At 50.2% G+C, this 18049-nt stretch overlaps 1 protein-coding gene across 1 annotated transcript; it reads right to left on the bottom strand.

Annotated features, from left to right (window-relative positions):
• Nucleotides 1-1149: 1149 nt before the first annotated feature.
• On the bottom strand, nucleotides 1150-15002 carry Dusp5 (dual specificity phosphatase 5). Its single transcript, XM_059256525.1, has 4 exons — nucleotides 14589-15002; nucleotides 10205-10353; nucleotides 5557-5776; nucleotides 1150-2651 (listed from the first exon to the last, which is right to left on the bottom strand). Exons 1-4 carry the CDS (start codon nucleotides 14965-14967, stop codon nucleotides 2245-2247), a joined length of 1155 nt encoding a protein of 384 aa, XP_059112508.1. The 5' UTR covers nucleotides 14968-15002; the 3' UTR covers nucleotides 1150-2244.
• Nucleotides 15003-18049: the final 3047 nt, after the last annotated feature.

Genomic DNA, 18049 nt, shown 5'->3' on the forward strand with positions numbered 1-18049 from the left:
GGTAAGGGAGTGACTCAAAGTGATTGGGTCTTCTTGGTCTGGGTGGCCTTCCCATCTGTGGGCTTTCTCAGAAGCCGGTGGACTTTGATTTGGGGAAAGGAAGACAGCAAGGTCTCATGCAGTCTTAGGATGTTGTGTTTGGAGAAAACTCTGCTGCTCTCTTGCGATTTGCCAGCAAAGTGCACATTGGAATAACTGGAGAGCTCTTTGAGCCCTTCTGAAGTGAGAGGTTTGGCTGGAAGCATCAGCTGAGTGGGATGGCATAAAAGCCATTTTCCTGTTGGCCCGAGTTAGGGACCATGCCCTGACTCTGCCACTTAGTCTGTACCAGCCACACAGTTGATTCTGCTTTTTCCTCCCTCCACTTACGCACAGGAAATTACTCAGGAGGCACTTTGAGCTTCCCTTGGATTGAAACCCACTCACTGAGGGATTTACCTAGGAACTCCAGAGGGAGTTATCTGGAAGAATTAGTTATAAGGGTAAAAAGAGGGGGGCAGGCCATTAAGGGGAACCTTTATCCCTCAACTATCTCTAGACAGCCTTTCCTGAGTCTACCATGTGCCAGGCAGGGCAGAGGGAGGCTGGCCACAAGCCTGGCACTTGGGTTTTCTGGAAAAAAGGGCTGTGCATTTCCAGGAACTTGCAGAGCATCTAGCTCCTTTCAGTCCACTTCAGGGCTGAGGAACCAAAAGTTAAAACAGGCTGTTAAGGAGAGAGCCAAGGTGGGAGGTCTGGCTACCTTGAGGGCTTTTCTAGCAACAGTCTATGTCCTTGCTAAAATCAGACTCAAGAGCAAACATAGTGTTTCACATCCACCATATCTCACCCTACCGTTCATTTGGATAAAATGGAGCTGGAGAGATGCTCAAACAGTTAAGTGCACACTGGCTGCTCTTCCCGAGGACCTGGGTTTGATTTCCAGTACCCACATGGCAGTTCACAACTATCTCTACGTCCAGTTCTAGGGAATGTGACACCCTCTTCTGGCCTCTGCAGGTACTAGGTGTGCATGTGGTGTAGAAGCAAAACGTCCACACATATAAAACAAAAATTTAAAAATAAACACAGAAAACAGTAAGGCACGCTTAAGTTCCTGCTCAAAAGTACTCCTTCCTATCCCAAGTTATCACTAACAGGAACAAGTACTTTTTATTTTATGTTATTTTTATTTTGCACTATGTAAAAAAACAACAACTGGCAACATACTGCTTTTCTTCACATTCACATGGAGTTTGGGGGACTTATTGCCTTTCCCCTGGAGAAATAACCTATCAAAGAACATAAGTAGTACCACATTGCAAAAGATGCAAATCCCAGAATCAGTAGCTTGAAGACAACCCCCCTCAGGGGCAGGGAGGGGAACAAGTGTCACAGTGGACAAAGTCGGCACACAGAAGGACGCTAAGCTGAGTAAGGACTGTCACCACCACTGACCCAGAACACAATGCACGCCCCTTTTCTCGGGGTGCTTCCTGACACCTCCTTCAAAGGGGTGATTTTTGGTCTCGGGTCCAAAAACTCTTTGAACGACACCAGAGTTGCCTGAAAGAGAGATACAATGGGACAGGTTCAAGTATGCATAAAGATCATGCCGGAGTCCAAGGTCACGGAGGAACCCTTGGTGAGAAGGAAACCCTGATGGCTCAGCATCTTCTCCTTCAGCCAACAGCTTTCATGGGACCCAAGACAGAATCTCAGAAACACTTCTGGGTTCAGATTGGCAGGTACTTCTGCCTTGACAGATCTAGCAGGGGTAACTTTTCCGACTGGGTGGTGACCAGCTTTACTCCCTGAAGCGACAGAGACAGACAAAGTTTGTCAACGTTCAAAAAATAGAGTGAAAATTGTGCTTCCTTCGAAACGAACTAGCTCGTCTCTGCCTTCTCCCCGGGTCCAGTGGTGTCTCGCTCCCACTTTGCTGCGGGTATTTATTGCCTTATGCTTGAAATGAAAAGGCGAACTTCTTGAGGTGCAGGGATGGGGAGGTCCTGAGTGGGCAGGGTTCTGGAAGTACAGTAGTCAGCACGGGCTGTGCCGGAGTCATGGCTTGGCCTTCCTACGGTCCCGAGACGCTGTCCTCGGGGTCAGTCTGAGGTGCACCTGCTGGTGACCATCACCATCTCACTGGGGCAGCGGGACAGAGAGAGGTCTTCAGTATTGCACGGGTTTGAAATGTCCACGAGTTTAAAAAAACAAAAATCACAGTTGCTCTTGGAGATTCACTGGGAGCCAATCCCAGTCTCAGCAGGATGTGGCTGTGGCCACAGGGCTCCTGTGGAGCTCTGCGACTGTGGAGTGGGTGGGCACTGGTGCCAGCACTGAGGTAGGAAATGTGCAGTAGGCACCCTGCATATCAGGGCTCAGTGTCTGTAAGTGGTCTATAAAGGAGGAGCTGGCTGCCTCCCCTTGGCAGGACGGAGGCTGCGGGGTGGGTGTGGAAGGCAAGATCTCAGACTCATACTGAAGAAGCTGTCCCATGAAGCCAAAGTTGGGAGAGATCACGCTCCTCCTCTGCTTGACATAGTCGAAGGCCTCCTTCAGGCGGAACTGCTTGGTCTTCATGAGGTACGCCATGCAGATGGTGGGCGACCGGGAGACCCCAGCCTCACAGTGGACAAGGACCTTGCCTCCTTCTTCCTTGACACAGTCTGGAATGAAGCATAGAGAAAGGCAGTAGGTCAGAACTCGAATCTAAAGGCAGTACCAAATGCAGGACACACACGGGACAACCTCCGTGACCTAGTGGTCCTCCATTGTGCAAGTTCAAGGGTCATGGTCCTCAAGCTGAGCATGGTTTATATCTATAGTCTATAATCCCAACATCTGAGAGATGAATGGGAGGACCACAAGTTCAAGGCCAGCTTGGGCTATGAAATGAGACTCTGTAATAGAGTTTGAAATTCCAATGGCATATGTCCCCATGTAGGACTTTTATCTGTGAAACTGTTTCCCAGGACAATTGCACAGATCCTTTCTGGAAGTGACAGACCTGGAAACGTCCTGTCTAGAGACAGCATCTTAACCTGTGCTCTAGATCAGATTCAAAGGGGCACTGGAAAATCCTCAAAATCATATGTATTCTTTATGGGGTATATGTAATTTCCTGAGTGTTGGAGGCTCAAAGATTGACCTGGAAAAATAACTTAGCCTCTCCAGTTCTGATACTAATGGGGACGACATAAGCCCCATCCTGGAAGAGGTCTGCTGGATTCCCTGAGCACACTGTCTGGCTGTGACAGGGCGGATGCTTGGTGAGGTTCCAGGGTTCTCATCACCAAACACACAACAAACAGTGCCCGGCCACTAATTACAGTCCTGGCTAAGTGACGCTTACTAGATGGAGGACATAAATGGCTTTTGCAAACTCCATCTTGCTCAACAATGGGAGTCACTGCTGTAAAGTTCCCACCATCAGTTAGCATTCTTCTGCTTACTATGACAGAGCGTGTGTGTGTGTGTGTGTGTGTGTGTGTGTGTGTGTGTGTGTGTGTGTGTGTGTGAAGAGTCCCTCTGTCCCTGCTCTACTCTTTCCAGCAAAACAACTGCTAAAAACAGGAAAGGCAATAGGTGAACACATATCAAATCAAAAATCACCCAAAAGGTCTCCCCAATTCCCTCTTGATAGTGAGGAAGTAATTACCTCACAGGAAGTCAGATGTAGCTATAACTGGTATTGTGTAAGACCATAGTATTTAAAAAAAAAAAAAAAAGTGAAGGGAAAATGTTACTTCTCTTAGCACCTTCCACCAAGTGCTTAAAATTCAAGAAGTCTGAGAACGACTCTATGTTTAAAAGATCAAATTTCTAAGGGGTCAGGGAGGAACCTTTGAGATTTCCAATCTGAACAACAACAAAACTCCAGAGCATGCGCAGAGGAGCTCACTGGAGGTACTGCAACTCATCAATCCAAAAGGAATAATAAAGAGCTGGCCCCCAACAAGAGTCCCTGTAAGTCAGTCCTTGGGATTATGGGGTGGAGGGCAATTACAGAGTTCTCCTTTGCTCCTCCACTGGCTGTGAGCATTTAGTGGGCCACTGGCACATTCAAGCCCTGAAAGGATACGGAATGCACGGTTTCAGGAACTCTTTCTTTCCAAACCTTAGGCTCTTGCCACCCACAGCAGCACCCTCCTCCCTTAGAAAGGGTCAGTGCTTATTAGCAGGGCATGTGTCTGGGTTTAAAAAACATCAGGTGCTTTTGAAACGGGACTGTGGGACTGTGTCCACAAACAGACACAACATACACACAGGATGTGGAGGGAGGTTTCCCAGAACTGGACAGGGGCAGGTTGCATGACCTCATTCTACAGCTATCCAGGTAATTAAGTAACAGGCTGAGAAGGGCAGAGCCCTCCCAAGGGCATGAAAAGTCACGCGTTCCCACCTAGAACCCACCACCTTGGCTGCTTCTCAGCCCAGTGACTCAGGTGACGAGGAAAGCCGCAGTCTGTGCCTCTGGTGAGTTTGTCAAGACTTCTTAGGACAGACACTGTGTGTGGTGAGCAGGCCCTTCCACGTGGCTGAAGGGGGCCTTTAATTGCTGCCTGAGTCAAGTAATCACCCTTGTGCCTAACACCTGCCTTTAACAAGACACAGGAAAATGATGTCTCAATCCCAACAACTATGCATGCTAAAGAGAAAGAAGAGGCCAGGATCACGAGTGTATTTGTACATTCGAAACAGAAAAGTCAGGCTAAACACCATGGGGGAAAGGGATCCAGAATGTGAGGGCAACCAAGGCAGCACGGAGTAACAAGACACCCGAGGGCCCAGGCTCTCTCCGGGCAGAGGGACTAGAGGCCGAGGCTTCCGTCCTCAGGCTTGCACGACGGAACATGACAGCTGCCTCACAAGGCTACAGGGATGCAAAAGAGGCCAAGTTTTCTGTGCACAGGGCGCAGGGCTCGAGTCCAGCGCTATCTTTGTAATCCAGAGTTAGCTGAAAATGCAAAATAAATTGCCTCCAAAGCCGTTTGCCAGAACTGTGCAAAGCTGCCGGGCCCTGGAGGTTGGTGCGTAAGGAGCGCTCCCTCCAGCCTTCTGTTTGCTTTAAAAATAGCCTAACCTACGTAGAAGGAGGCTCGTCCGTCCCCTGCTCTCCTCCTGCGGAACAGCACACACGGACGCACTCTGCTCCCGACTGGTCCAACCAATAACCAGAGCAGCAAAGCACCGCCATACAGTGATATTAATTCATTTATCTCGGAAACTAAAACTCTTACTAATAGTAACTCTGTCCTCCCCTTGCCCTTGTGATGGCTAAAGCTCCTGTTCTTGGTCCCAACTCTTCGGGCTGCATACACAGGACACTTTTCTGGTTCAGTGGTCGGTTCCCGATCCCACCAGTTGGAAGGTGGAAGGAGACCATGGCTTCAAAGTCCCTCTTGATTGTGTAGCAAATGTGAGGCCACCCAGAGCGACAGAAGTTGCCGTTTTCCAAAACAGATTCCTTTCTCTCCAAGAAGGTAACCATACCAAGATATCAAACGATAAGAATATATATTCCACTCCAAGGAGATTCCCAAACAATGGAGGGGGGGTGGCTGAACGTACCGATAAACTCTATTGCTTCTTGAAAGTGGGAGCTAATGTCAGCGGTGTGGCTGTCCTCCACAGGGATCCACTTGTAGTGTAGGTGGGTGGTGCAGGCCTCGGAGGTCCGGCGGGAAACATTCAGCAGGGCTGTGATGTGCAGGTTGGCGAGGAACTCGCACTTGGATGCGTGGTAGGCACTTCCAAGGTAGAGGAAGGGAAGGATTTCAACAGGGCCACCCTAGAAGCAGGAACAAAGGACAACCAGGAAATATTGGATTAGCTTGCTCACTTGGGAGAAGAAAAAAAACCAACCCTGACCTATTTGTTTCTTAAGGTGGGAGGTTCCCTTTCTGGTTCCCAGGTAGAGTTCAGAGCCAGGGCAAGTCAGCCAAGAGTGTGGGTGGCGTCTCCATCCCACCAAACCCTCTACCCTTGTGACTCTGTGACAGCAAAACTCACAGGGACCACAGTTTCATTTGTTGCACGATCGAGAAGGTTAGAAGTCCTAGCAGCCTTCCCAGGTGTGAAGTGGTCAGAACTGAAAGGGCTCTTGTTTAAGTTCGAACTCCCCCGAGACAACCAGGGAAAGGCACTGTCCCTGCTGGGCAGCTTCTTAATCCACAGCTAACTTGGAAAAGAGTTTGACAAAGTCTCCTCCTTTACAGCGTTTTATATCACGTACTATATAAACCCTTGACACACTGTTGCTCTACATTTTAGGGATAGTAAAAGTACCATCCCACCCCCACCCCGCCTCCCATCCCATCCCACCCCCACCCCACCTCCCATCCCATCCCACCCCCACCCCGCCTCCCATCCCATCCCACCCCCGCAAAAAAAGTATGTTTCTTAGAATCTACCTACTCAGAATCTAGACTCAGAAAAGCTGTTAGACCACAGCAGAGGGGCTTCCCCACCCCGACCTTCACATGGAGTGTAGGAGTGGGAGGCTGAGGTCATCACCCACACCGCAGGCTTCTATCAGAAGCTCCCTACAAAGGCGGGGCCGAAGAGCACCTACCCGCTAAGTGAAACTGAAATTTTAGTAATCTGCGCATTTACAGGGTTCTAAGGTGTCAAGCGAAGGCCAGTGACTGTTGGAGCCCCCCATTTCCTGCCCCAGAAAAGGGGTAGAAAGGAAATTCTTAGCCAGACCCATAGTAAGGAAAAAGGTAAGGGGCCAAGAGATGGGGGGGGGGGGGCGGTCAGCGGCAGGCACGTCTCAACCCACCCAGCACTCAAAGTGTTTAACCAAAAGCCAATTTAACTACATAGAAGAAAGTAACAGAGAATTTATGTAAGGTTAAGAGTAACCAGCATGGGAACACACACACACACACACACACACACACACACACTTTTTGAAATGGGATCCCACGTAGCTCAGGCTGGCTCAAACTATACATAGCTGGGCTGGGCACGCGGTATAGTTTGATATTCCTGCCTCTGTCTCCCAAATGCTGGCATTAAAGGCATGTACCGCCATACCCAGTTTATGTGGTACTAGAGACTGAACCCAGGGGTTCAGTGTTTGGTAGCAAGCACTCTACCAACTGAGTTACATAACTACAACCAGCATTTTTATTAGCACCTACAATTTCCAGGGCTTGAGATACCTACATTCTAATCTTCAAACAGACCTGTAAGATAGTAACAATGCCACTTTACAGACAGTTACTTGAGGCTCCGATGGGATGAACGAGTGTCAGAGACAGTCAGAGGGAGAGCTGGACTAAAGCCTAACTACTGCTCAGCATGAGTGGCAGGTCTCCCCGAGTCTTGTTTTGCAGCTCAGGATGAGAAAACAGGGCTAATTCTGTTTTACTCCTCCCTGACACATGGTCTCTGTATGTGCCAGGCTGGCCTGGATGGTACTCACTGTGTAGCTCAGGCTGTCTTCGAACGTACGGCAATCCTGGTGCCTTATCCTGATAGAGTGCTGGTATTATGGGTGTGTACCCGGCTTAGATTTCAGTATTTCAGGTAAAAATGGGCAGAAAATACTTTCCTTCTTACTTGCATTTCTCTAGAAACTCTCTGGTAATAAGAGCTCTGGGCAGAGTCCCGGCTTCTCCCTGGGAGGAGTTCGGGCAGCTTCTCTAAGTCCTGAATGAAAACTGGTGCTAGTTTCTATCCTCTGGGGACAACTGGTAAGACATGCAGGAATGCTGGCTGCATTATCAACTTGTATATATGCAGCTGCCATCTTCATCCAGCTGAAAACGAGTAAAGAGAACCCAGCTTCTCTCCCTGGGGAAGACACAGGGTGGATCCTGACAGCAATCCCAACAGGTCTGGTCTTGGCCGGAGGGCAGATTGTCCCCTGTACCCAGCCGAGCCAAGTCCAAGTTCCTCACTGGTTAGAAACTAGAAAAACCGGTAGAGATGGGAGACCCTTCTTGAGACAGAGGTCAGAGGCTCAAGTCTAATTCCATCCTACCTTTGATCGGCTACAGCCCCACCCCAGCCCCCCTTGCCCCATGGCACCAATAGCCACCCCCTCAGAGAAGCAGGCTGGACACTGCCTAAATCCTCTGAGTGCCTGGAAAATGCTGATACACCAGCCTGGGATACCATCCAACTTCCCCTGCAGCTTGGCCCACCACACCTCTGAAATTCCATTTCTCTCCTTTTCCGAATCTTCTGTTCAACTCCAGAGGAAGACACCAAAGCTGTCAGAAAACTCAGAGGCTTTGACAGCTGCACTCAGCCTCTCTCAGTGTACGGGGATCCCCAGGTGCGTGCTGAAGACACAGCAGAGCACCCCACCCTCAGTGTATCAGTGTAGAGCTTTCACAACCTGCTGCCAATTCCTACTTCTCTTTCACTTTCTGAGAAAGGGGCCGGACACAATCCCAACACACACACACACACACACACACACACACACACACACACACACACACACACACACACGTGTCCAGCTTAGACACAGGCTGTGGCTGTAGGCTCATCCCACATGCTGGCTGTTTTTGAAAGAAAACAAATAGAACCCATGACTCTGGCATCTGGCCAGGTTAAGAGGCTTCCAATGCCCATGAACTCCATTGGCAGCAAGGCCACCTGTTTGTATTTAGAACTCTGTCTCCAGGGGCTGAGTTTTGCCCAGGGCAGGGGGCTTGCATTTCTAGCTATATCTAGAAGGCTCTTTATTAGGCTTTGCTATGTTCCTTGTTTTGAGGGAGAGACTGAAAAACTGCTTCCAAGTCAGATGTGTAGGCCAAAGGGCAGATGGAAAACAGAAGGTTCGCCGGGCGGTGGCGCACGCCTTTAATCCCAGCACTCGGGAGGCAGAGGCAGGCGGATCTCTGTGAGTTCAAGGCCAGCCTGGTCTACAGAGCGAGATCCAGAAAAGGCGCAAAAGCTACACAGAGAAACCCTGTCTCGAAAAAAAAAAAAAACAAAACAAACAACAACAACAAAAAACCCAGAAGGTTCTAGGAGGACCCAGAGCTGGGAATTGAAGAGTGGCTGCCTAAGCCCAGGGCTGCTGTGGACCAGCGGCTGGAGTGACGTGATCAGACATCCATCCCACTGGCCAATGAGAAGTACCTTGCCCTCTGTGAGACGGCAAGGCTTTCTGTCAGGCCTGGACTTTTGCCTGCTTTTTCCCCATATTCCCTCATCATTTTATAGGTACCCAGCCTCCTAACTGTCAGTGAGTTGTGCAAAGTATACCTTTTTTTTAAAGGAACAACAACAACCACCACCAAACAAACAAACAAAAAACCCATATGCTTACAGAAACATCTAGCCTTCTCGTATCTCCATGCCCTCTGTCACCAGAATCTATGAAAATAATACCAGAAACCTTCAGGAGACAGCCAAGGACGGCGGCACAAGCCTACAACCACAGCCTTTGGGAGGTTCAGGGAGGAGAATCCTAAATCAAGACTACCCTGGGCTACATAGCAAGCCTATCCCAAAAAAACAAGAGAGAATGGGGCTGGAGAGATGGCTCGGCAGCTAAGAGCATTTGTTCTCGATTCCCAGCACCACGTGGCAGCTCCTAACCCTCTGGATGTCTAGTTTCTGACCTCTGCAGGCATGCACGTGGTGCACATACATACATGCTGGATGTCTAGTTCCTGACCTCTGCAGGCATGCACGTGGTGCACATACATATATGCTGGATATCTAGTTTCCGACCTCTGCAGGCATGCACATGCACATGGTGCACATACATACATGCTGCATGTCTAGTTTCCGACCTCTGCAGGCATGCACATGGTGCACATACATACATGCTGCATGTCTAGTTTCCGACCTCTGCAGGCATGCACGTGGTGCACATACATACATGCAGGCAAAAGAGTCACATACATCAAATAAAACAACAGCCACAAACAAACAACACAGGAAGCCTGAAAGTCAGCTCTGAAAGTCTTCAGGGAAATCTAAACCAGTATGTGCAAGCTTCCCTGAACTGCCCACGGCAGCTAATAACAATGTTCCCCTCTCACTTCCTCTTTTCTCCAGAAGCTGCCCAGCATCCTGTGGCCCCCGGACCCTAGTTAGCTGTGTGTGTTCTGGAAGACTGCCCATTTAACTCTGCGGTGGGACCTGCGGGCAAGCCACAGCAGCGCTCTGAAGAATAGTGTCACAAAGAAGCAAGCTGAGTCAGGGTGCTGAGGAGGCACAAAGGCAGGAGCAGGGACTCACATACCTGGTCATAGGCTGGTCTGTAGGTGACACTAAGAACGGGCTTTCCACACTGGCTGAGGAGGCCTCTCTCACTTTCGATCTTCTCTTGGGAAATGGGCTTCACATCCACACAGCACTCAGGATATTGTGAGTAGAAAGTCTCATATCCCCCTTCAAAAAGAAATGAATAAACACGAGGTGAGACAGGAAACGGCATTGGGCTCTCGGCCTGTCAGAAAACGTCCACCCCGACTGTGTGACAGTTAACGCAACACAAGCCCTGCTGAAGTAACAACTTCTGAGAACTGAAAAACTAACAAGAGCAAGTGAGCTGGCCCAGTGGGCAAAGCCACCTGCCACTAGACCTGACAACCCAATTCTACCCGAGGACCATGTAACACAGGGAAAGAATCAATTCCTGCAAGTCATCCTCTGGCCTCTACATGTGCACTCCGACACATGCATGCTCAATAAAAAGTAAATAAGTGTGATTTCAAGAAAACTGAACAAAACCACCAGTTTTAAAATAAAAAAAAAACAACAACGGACTTTACTCACATACCCCCCCCAACACACAAACACACACACACACACCCCTAAAATTCTGTCATTTGGGGCTAGAGAGATGGATAGCTCAGCAGTTAAGAGCACTTATTGCTCTTGCAGAGAACCTGGGGTTCAGTTCACAGCACCTACATGGCATCTCATAACATCTGTAATTCAAGTTCTGGGGGGGTCTAGTACCTTATTCTGACCTCCTTGGGTTCCTGTACATACATGGTACACATACACCCACACATACACACATAAAGAAATAATAAAGTTTTTAGAGGTCTCTCAATGAGGGACAATGACTAACTTTTTGTGTCTATCAGACACAAAAGCAGCTTATCTGGCATCTGGTAAATATTAACCATATCCCCTCAGAAAACAAAAGCAATTTTTCTCCTGTTTACCTAAAACAAAGGTGTGAGTATGTAAAATTTCATTACTTTCTAAGAAGACTCCTTAACTGTTTTTTTCCCTGACCCATTTGCTCTAGGCAAAATTATAGCTGTATCCTCTCCCATTCACAGAAGCATGCCCTTTCTCACTCCTAAGGTCCTAAGGTCACGGACAACCCCTTCTATAGGTCCAACTTAGTCATAAATCAAGTTAATACATTCTAAACCAAATGGAAGAATGCAGACTTCTGGGCATGTAAGGATGCTGGTATTACATTTCAGTTCCTCCAGAAGGTTCACTTTAGGTTAAAGGGGATCCTCTAAAGCTGAGAATGGTAGCACATGCCTATAATCTTAGCAGTTGGAGACTGAACTAGGAGGGTCATGAGTTGAAGGCCAGCCTGGGCTATATAGCAAGACTCCTCCTCCTAAAAACAAACAAACAAACAAAAAAAAAAAACGTAAAATGACCAGGTAACAGAAGTGCACCCACATCAATGGTCTCAGGATCAGTGAGGAAGAACCGGTAAATCTGGCCTGGAGGCCCAGAGAAAGCCAAGACATTGTAGGTAGATACGTTCTTGCTTAGGAACCTTCTGTTTCACAACCGGCAACCTGAGGTGCGTCTGAGAGGCTCCAGAAAACCCAACTGTCTTTCATTAGCCTCAAGGACTCACTTGGTGTCAATCATCAGCTACGTAAGCATCCCGGGACAAGGGCCTTCCATAGAAGCTTCCTTTGGCTTCTGTCTTTTGGTACTAGATAGCCCAACAATGGAGGGCTCACTCCTGCAGCCAGCAAACGGTTAATGGATTACATGGCAGTCTCCAACTCCCTCCCAGGAGCTGCAGCCAATTCCTAGAATGAGTCATCTTGTCATTCTGGCTTCCTCACAGCTTCTGCCACTGCCTCTGCCCCCATTTAGTACTCCCAAATCTCCCCTGTGGTCACTAGACAAAGAGCCCACTGGCTCCCCGGAGAAACTTCTGGTCCTCCACAAATGGTCATGTTCTCCGTCGCGAAGAAGGGGAAGGGAGGCTTAGCTTCCCTCGGCAGCCCCCTTCCTTGAAGGAGGCAGAGGGAATGTTACAGATTTACACCAACCCACATCGCCTTGGGGGCGGGGTGGGGGTGGAGGTGGGTTGCATTTCCTAGTCAATAAATCACAAGGCTAGGTCTGGGTTCAACAGTTTGGGTTCCAAGAAACAAAATGACAGGTTTGTGGGCATCTGGAGAAAGACTAGCCCAGGCACTCCCAAACCTGAGGACGAGAAGCCTTCAGGCCACTTCATCTCTAGGCCTTAAATAGACCATTTAAGAGCTGGCAGGCAGGAAGGCAGAGAGAGGTGCTGGCTAGGGCTGGAGACTGCTTGCCAGTTAACAAAACGAAACAGGCAAAGTGTCTCAGTGTAGCTGAAGGACAGATAAACAGGGCTTGTCTCTTCAAACTGGGGTCAGGAGATTAGGTCTCTGCCCTCCACCCACTCCCATCGGAGGTGTGGAGACAGAACATTCTTCTCTGATGTCTCACTTGTGTCTCACTCAAATTGCAGGAGTGCGAGCAATTCCTAAGGCCGCTCCAGCCTTTTTCAGTGTGAGTCTACTTTCAATCATCACTGTACCGCCAGAGGAAGAGCAGCACACGGCACTGTATATAAATAAGCACCAGCTACCTGACTGGTCTTCATCGCCTCATTTCCGTGGGAGAGGAGGCTGTAGGAAGTGCAAAAGGCCTGGTACCAACATGCCACCAGGTCAAACCCCGAATGCCCATCTGGACATGTGCTATTTGCTAAGATAAAGGAATTCTCCTCTGCAACAGTGTGAACTTCAGCAGTGTTATAAAGGTAGCAGTTTCTACTGAAATCCCAAATGCACATCACTTTTGATCTTGGAGTTTACATGGTTTGAATGAAAAGACGAGGCTGCACATGCCAGAGCACCTTACAAGGACATCTACCCTCTCCTTCACACAGCCATGCTGGGAGCAACCTAGGGTTCATCACCAAGCACTATCATGAAGCAACATGGATGTCTCCAAGATCCAGTTGGGTGAAAGAGGCAGAACTGAGAAAGAGATGGATTCCATTTGTTTAAAATCTATCCGTAAGAGGAATTATCTAAAGGCTGACAAGAAATCACTGGTACTGTTTCTGGGGAGAGGAACTAGGTTTTAGGGTGTGAGTAAGACATTTCCTTATACACACTTTGTGCTATTCATTTTCACCTGGATATATGTTACTTCGTTTTTAAAAAGTGAGAGACCTCTGCAGAGCTTAGAGAAGGCCATCTCCACACCTTGCAGCTGTCATCCACTCCTGTTATCTCCCAATGGGATCAACAAGGGACAGTTAGCAAGAGGCGTTAATAGATAGGGAGCTACTCACAAGCCTCTGGAATCTTCCTGGCCTGCAGTATGTGAAATTCCAAGTTGCATGGCTTTGAAACAGGGTCTCAGCTCACTGCACTTGAATTCTGAACCACATCGTGTTTTTGTACAAGCTGTTCGTTCAGTCAAAAGAATTCTGGGGCCCTATCCGAGTTCACCTCTGCACCCAGGCCAGGGTTCCCACACATTTGTTGAGGTTAGACAGCAAGAGCAGTCACAGGAAATGACCCAGAAATCAATGATGTGGGGTTTGAGAGTAATTCACCCACCCACAACCGGAAGCCAAAGTTATCTCCGCAGCAGGTGAAATGGTCGGGCCTGAAGGCAGCCCTTGAAGGCCTAAAATCAAAGGCCACAGAATCTCCTCCGTATCTCACAGCCCCTGCAGCACCTCTCCTAACCCGGCTGGCCTCTTGGCAGTCTCTAACTGAGGCTGCAGTCCCAGGGATAATCCCCTGCTGGGGAAGAGAGGACGAAAAAGGGGTGGGAAAGCTGTCAGCTCCAAATTAAGCTTGAGAAAGGCCCAGGATGGGAGAAGGAGGCTGGAGGAAAACAATAAAAAGCAATAAAGGGAGAGGAAGGGGAGGGACTTGCCAGGGTCAAAAAGGCAAGAGGCCCACCAAGACACTGCCTAACGCACTGTAATTGTCTAGGCGGGAAGAAAGGGGACACCGCGGCGCCACTCTCCCGGGGGAGGAGGGTCTCGACTTGTTTGATCGCGCCAGATCTGTTAAGAAAGATTCCGACCCCTGAGGGTCTGCCAACGGCGCCAGACCAGCACGAGCCCTCCGCGGCACCTTCCCAGCCCACCCAGCCCAGAGTCCAGACAGGTTGCCAGACGCTTTCGAGGAAAGGCGGGTGGGGAGAAGCTTGAAGCCCCGGACGCTGACGTTTGCAAGGGCCTCCCAAGCGCACGTGAAACCCCGGGGTGCACACTCCCTCAAGTTGTGACTTTCTCCGGTCCAGAGTTCCTACGCAGCGAGGGATCCCTGGAGGCCCCGGTGTCCCGGCACAGGATGCAGGGGAAGGAGGGCGGGTGGCAAGGGACCCCTCTGCTCCCGGACGAGCCTCACCTTTAAGGAAGTAGACCCGCGGGCCGGCCGGCAGGCAGGCCAGCAGCGAGGTGAGCACAACGCGCGCGGCGCTCTCCTCCCGCAGCTTCTGCCAGTGGCGGCTGCCCTGGTCCAGCACGACTACCGCCGCCACGCCGCCGCCGCCCTCCTGCAGCAGCCGGGCGCGCGCCGCCTCGTCGGGCAGCACGTAGCGCGCAGACACCGCGCCGCCCCGGGCCCGCCGCAGCACCACCGAGTTGAGGTTGACGTTGAGCGAGCCGCGCACGCTCGACGCGGCGAAGGCCAGGTAGGGCCGGCAGTCGAGCACCACGCAGCGCGCCTCTGCCTCCTTGCGGAGCATCTTGCGCAGCTGGCGCCCGTCGAGCGACGTGACCTTCATGCCGCTGCCACCCAGCGGCCCGGCGCTGCGCGCCCCACAGCTGCCCAAGGCCAGCGTGCGGGCGGCCGAGGACGGGCGGGCCACCCCGCAGGGCTAGGGCCTTGCAAACGGTGCCCGGCGCGAGGGGCCGCGCGACGCTCTTCACGCCCCGCGATCTCAGCACCAGGCCCCGCCACTCGCTGCCCCCGAAAGCCGGGGATTCCGCCGGCAGCGCAGCGTTTTATGTGAATGAGTGCGCGTCCTGTGACGTGACTGCCCATATAAGGCCAAATATGGGTGTTTCCCCGCCCCTCGGCGTCGGCCACGCCTCCTGGGCGGGGCGTGCGGGCACCCGCCTCCACCCCTGGAGCGGGATGGAGGGAGGGTGTCTTAGTCAGAGCGAGAAAGAGGAAGTGGCGGGCGCCTGCTACCTCTCTCGGGGGCCCAGCGCGGAGAGACTCACTCACACATCACCCCGGACTGCCGGTGGGTTGTCAGGAACGCTACCAGGCCGAGGTGACCCACGCTGTGCGGGAAGAAGAGGAAGCAAATTCGGTTAGCACCCGACCCGGGGCCGCGCTCTGGTACCCTGGGGCCTCCGGGTGAATCCCGAACGGATTCCAGTCCTAATCAGATAGCATCTGAAACGAGCCGAGGTGGGGCATGGCTTCGTCATCTTAAACGCTGGAGGCTTCTAACACGTTTTCTCCACTTTTGTCATGTTTTAATTTTCCTTAATAAAAAGTTCCTGAAAGTAAACAGACAACAGAATCCCAAGGGGAAATTGTGAATGGGTGAGACAGGAAAGGCAGGAGAATCAAATGGGTTCTGTCTCAGAATTGACAGCCCTCTTCTGTCTCTCTCCATAGATAAGAATAAACCACCAGAGCTAATGAGACCATATTTCAAAAAACAAACAAACAAGAACAATACACCAATTTAGGAGCTGTTCTCGGAAGCCTGGCTTGAACCCAGTAGCAGCACTATCCACATGGATCCAACAGAGGGGCTCAGTCCAGTAAACTTGTCCAGGTGGCTTCTGGATTTGGGGGGATTATGGTGGATCAGTGTAATCCCAGGCTGTCTACCCCGGCCAGTCTCTCTAGAGCGTCATGCGGCCCGCCCCCATTCCCGGAAAGCTAGGTGTGATTCGTTCCTTCTGCAAGTATTTATTGAGCGCTCTGTCAGCTACCAGGACACGTGGGGCTGCAAATGCATCTCTGCCTCCAAGCCCCTTTGCCAACCATTTTACTGTTATTTTTTGATGAAAAAACGTCTGTCCATTAGAGAGGGTTTTATTTACAACTGACATAAGGGGATGGGATTTTTAAGAGAAAGCAGAAATCAATTTCCAAGATCAAATCAATCAATCCCAACAATAGTAATAGCTGGCATTGCTTCCGGGTCATAGCTGTATTCAGTCAAAAGCCCTGTCCTGAGTATACAGTGGCTGGTCTGTGATGCCAGCATTTGGAGGGGCTGAGAAAAAAAGTATCACAAAATCAAGGCCAGTCTAAGTGACATAGACCATGTCTAAAAACAAAACAAGCAAACAAAACATGCTGGCCTGACCCTGACGGTTTAAGATAGGTTTTGTTGTCTGGGGTTATCTGCTATCTGCTGCAGCCACCCTGCTCTTCTTCCAGAGGGTTCTGCCTCTGTAATTCGGCAGTCTCCACCCACAAGCATTTCATTCCAGGGGCTCCCAGATCATGTGGAGCACCACAGGGGCCAGACTCTGTGAGGTGCTTGGTAACGTCACTGTCTGCAGGATTCTCTCCAGCAGCCCCAGTGATGAGGCCTGTCCCAGTCACAGGCCTCTAGGTGTCTGTGTCTTTTCACCCATGGTGGGTGGGCTAGGGTGGAGGCTAGAGAAAGTTTCTCAAGAGATGAGAGCTAAGACAAACTTCTGAGAATGAATAGAAAGAAATCACTTGATGTTAAGGAAACAACAAAACAACCAAACACACAAAATACCAAGCAACCCATCAGCTATGCGCTGGAGGTGTTCAAATGACTGCTACAAAAACTCAAAAGAGAGAAATTAAGGAAGTGGCCTTCTGCACTTGTCGTCCTGCACATGGAAAACTCCCTGCCTGTCCTTGCCTCCCCAGTGGTGGATGAACCCTATTTTTTTCTTCTCTTTGATTCATTTCCTTTCCTTGATTTTTGTTTATGTTGTTTACTTTATGATTTGTTAATTGTATTTATTATTATCATTTTTGTTGTTGAGGCAGGGTCTCATTTATCATTTGATTGGTCAGTTCTGTCCACCCTCCCACCCCACCCCCCACACTTCCTGACCGGGATGGAAGATCAAGCTGTCATTTCCAGCTTCCCAGGATTTTAGGATCCTCCAAGCCCCACCCAACACTGACTTCCGTAAATACATGGTTTTGTTTGTATTTTATTGCATTTCTATTTCTTCACTTCGTTGGTTTGTATGTGTGTCAGGGTGCATGTGTAGAGGTCAGAGGTCAACTTAGAAGGGAACCTTTCTTTCCTTCACCATGTGGGACCAAACTCCAGCTCTGAGCCTTTACCCACCATCTCCTCAGCCCATGAAAATGTATTTTGGGTGGTGCTTTCTCCCTACAAAGCTGCAGGCTGCCCTGGAGGTCTTGATGAAGGCCAGGCCGGGTTGGAAGGGCACCACAGAGCTGCAGCCTAGAGCCCCGAGACCCTCACTCACTTAGGCCCGGTGCTGCCCTGATTTGCCCAGCAGAGATTGCTCGACCGGAAGTTAAATTCACAGTGGCTCACACTAAGGTCCTAGGATTCACACCAGCCAATTTGGACTGCCCTCCTTCAAGTGGCGTGGATTACATGTCCCAAAGCTACACATCCTAATGCAAGAAGGCGTCCTGTTACCCTGCCCTACGGGGCCATTGCCCTAAGCCGCAGGTCCTGCTCTTCATACTGCCCATTTACCTTCTTCCACTGTACTCAGTGAAAACTCATCCTATTCTTAAAAATTAGGAAGAATTAAGACATTTGGATCAGCTGGGCGGTGGTGGCGCACGCCTTTAATCCCAGCACTCGGGAGGCAGAGGCAGGTGGATCTCTGTGAGTTCGAGGCCAGCCTAGTCTACACAGCAAGATC

Source organism: Peromyscus eremicus, chromosome 1, assembly GCF_949786415.1.
Source record: "Peromyscus eremicus chromosome 1, PerEre_H2_v1, whole genome shotgun sequence".
In the NCBI taxonomy this organism is placed as follows: Eukaryota; Metazoa; Chordata; class Mammalia; order Rodentia; family Cricetidae; genus Peromyscus; species Peromyscus eremicus.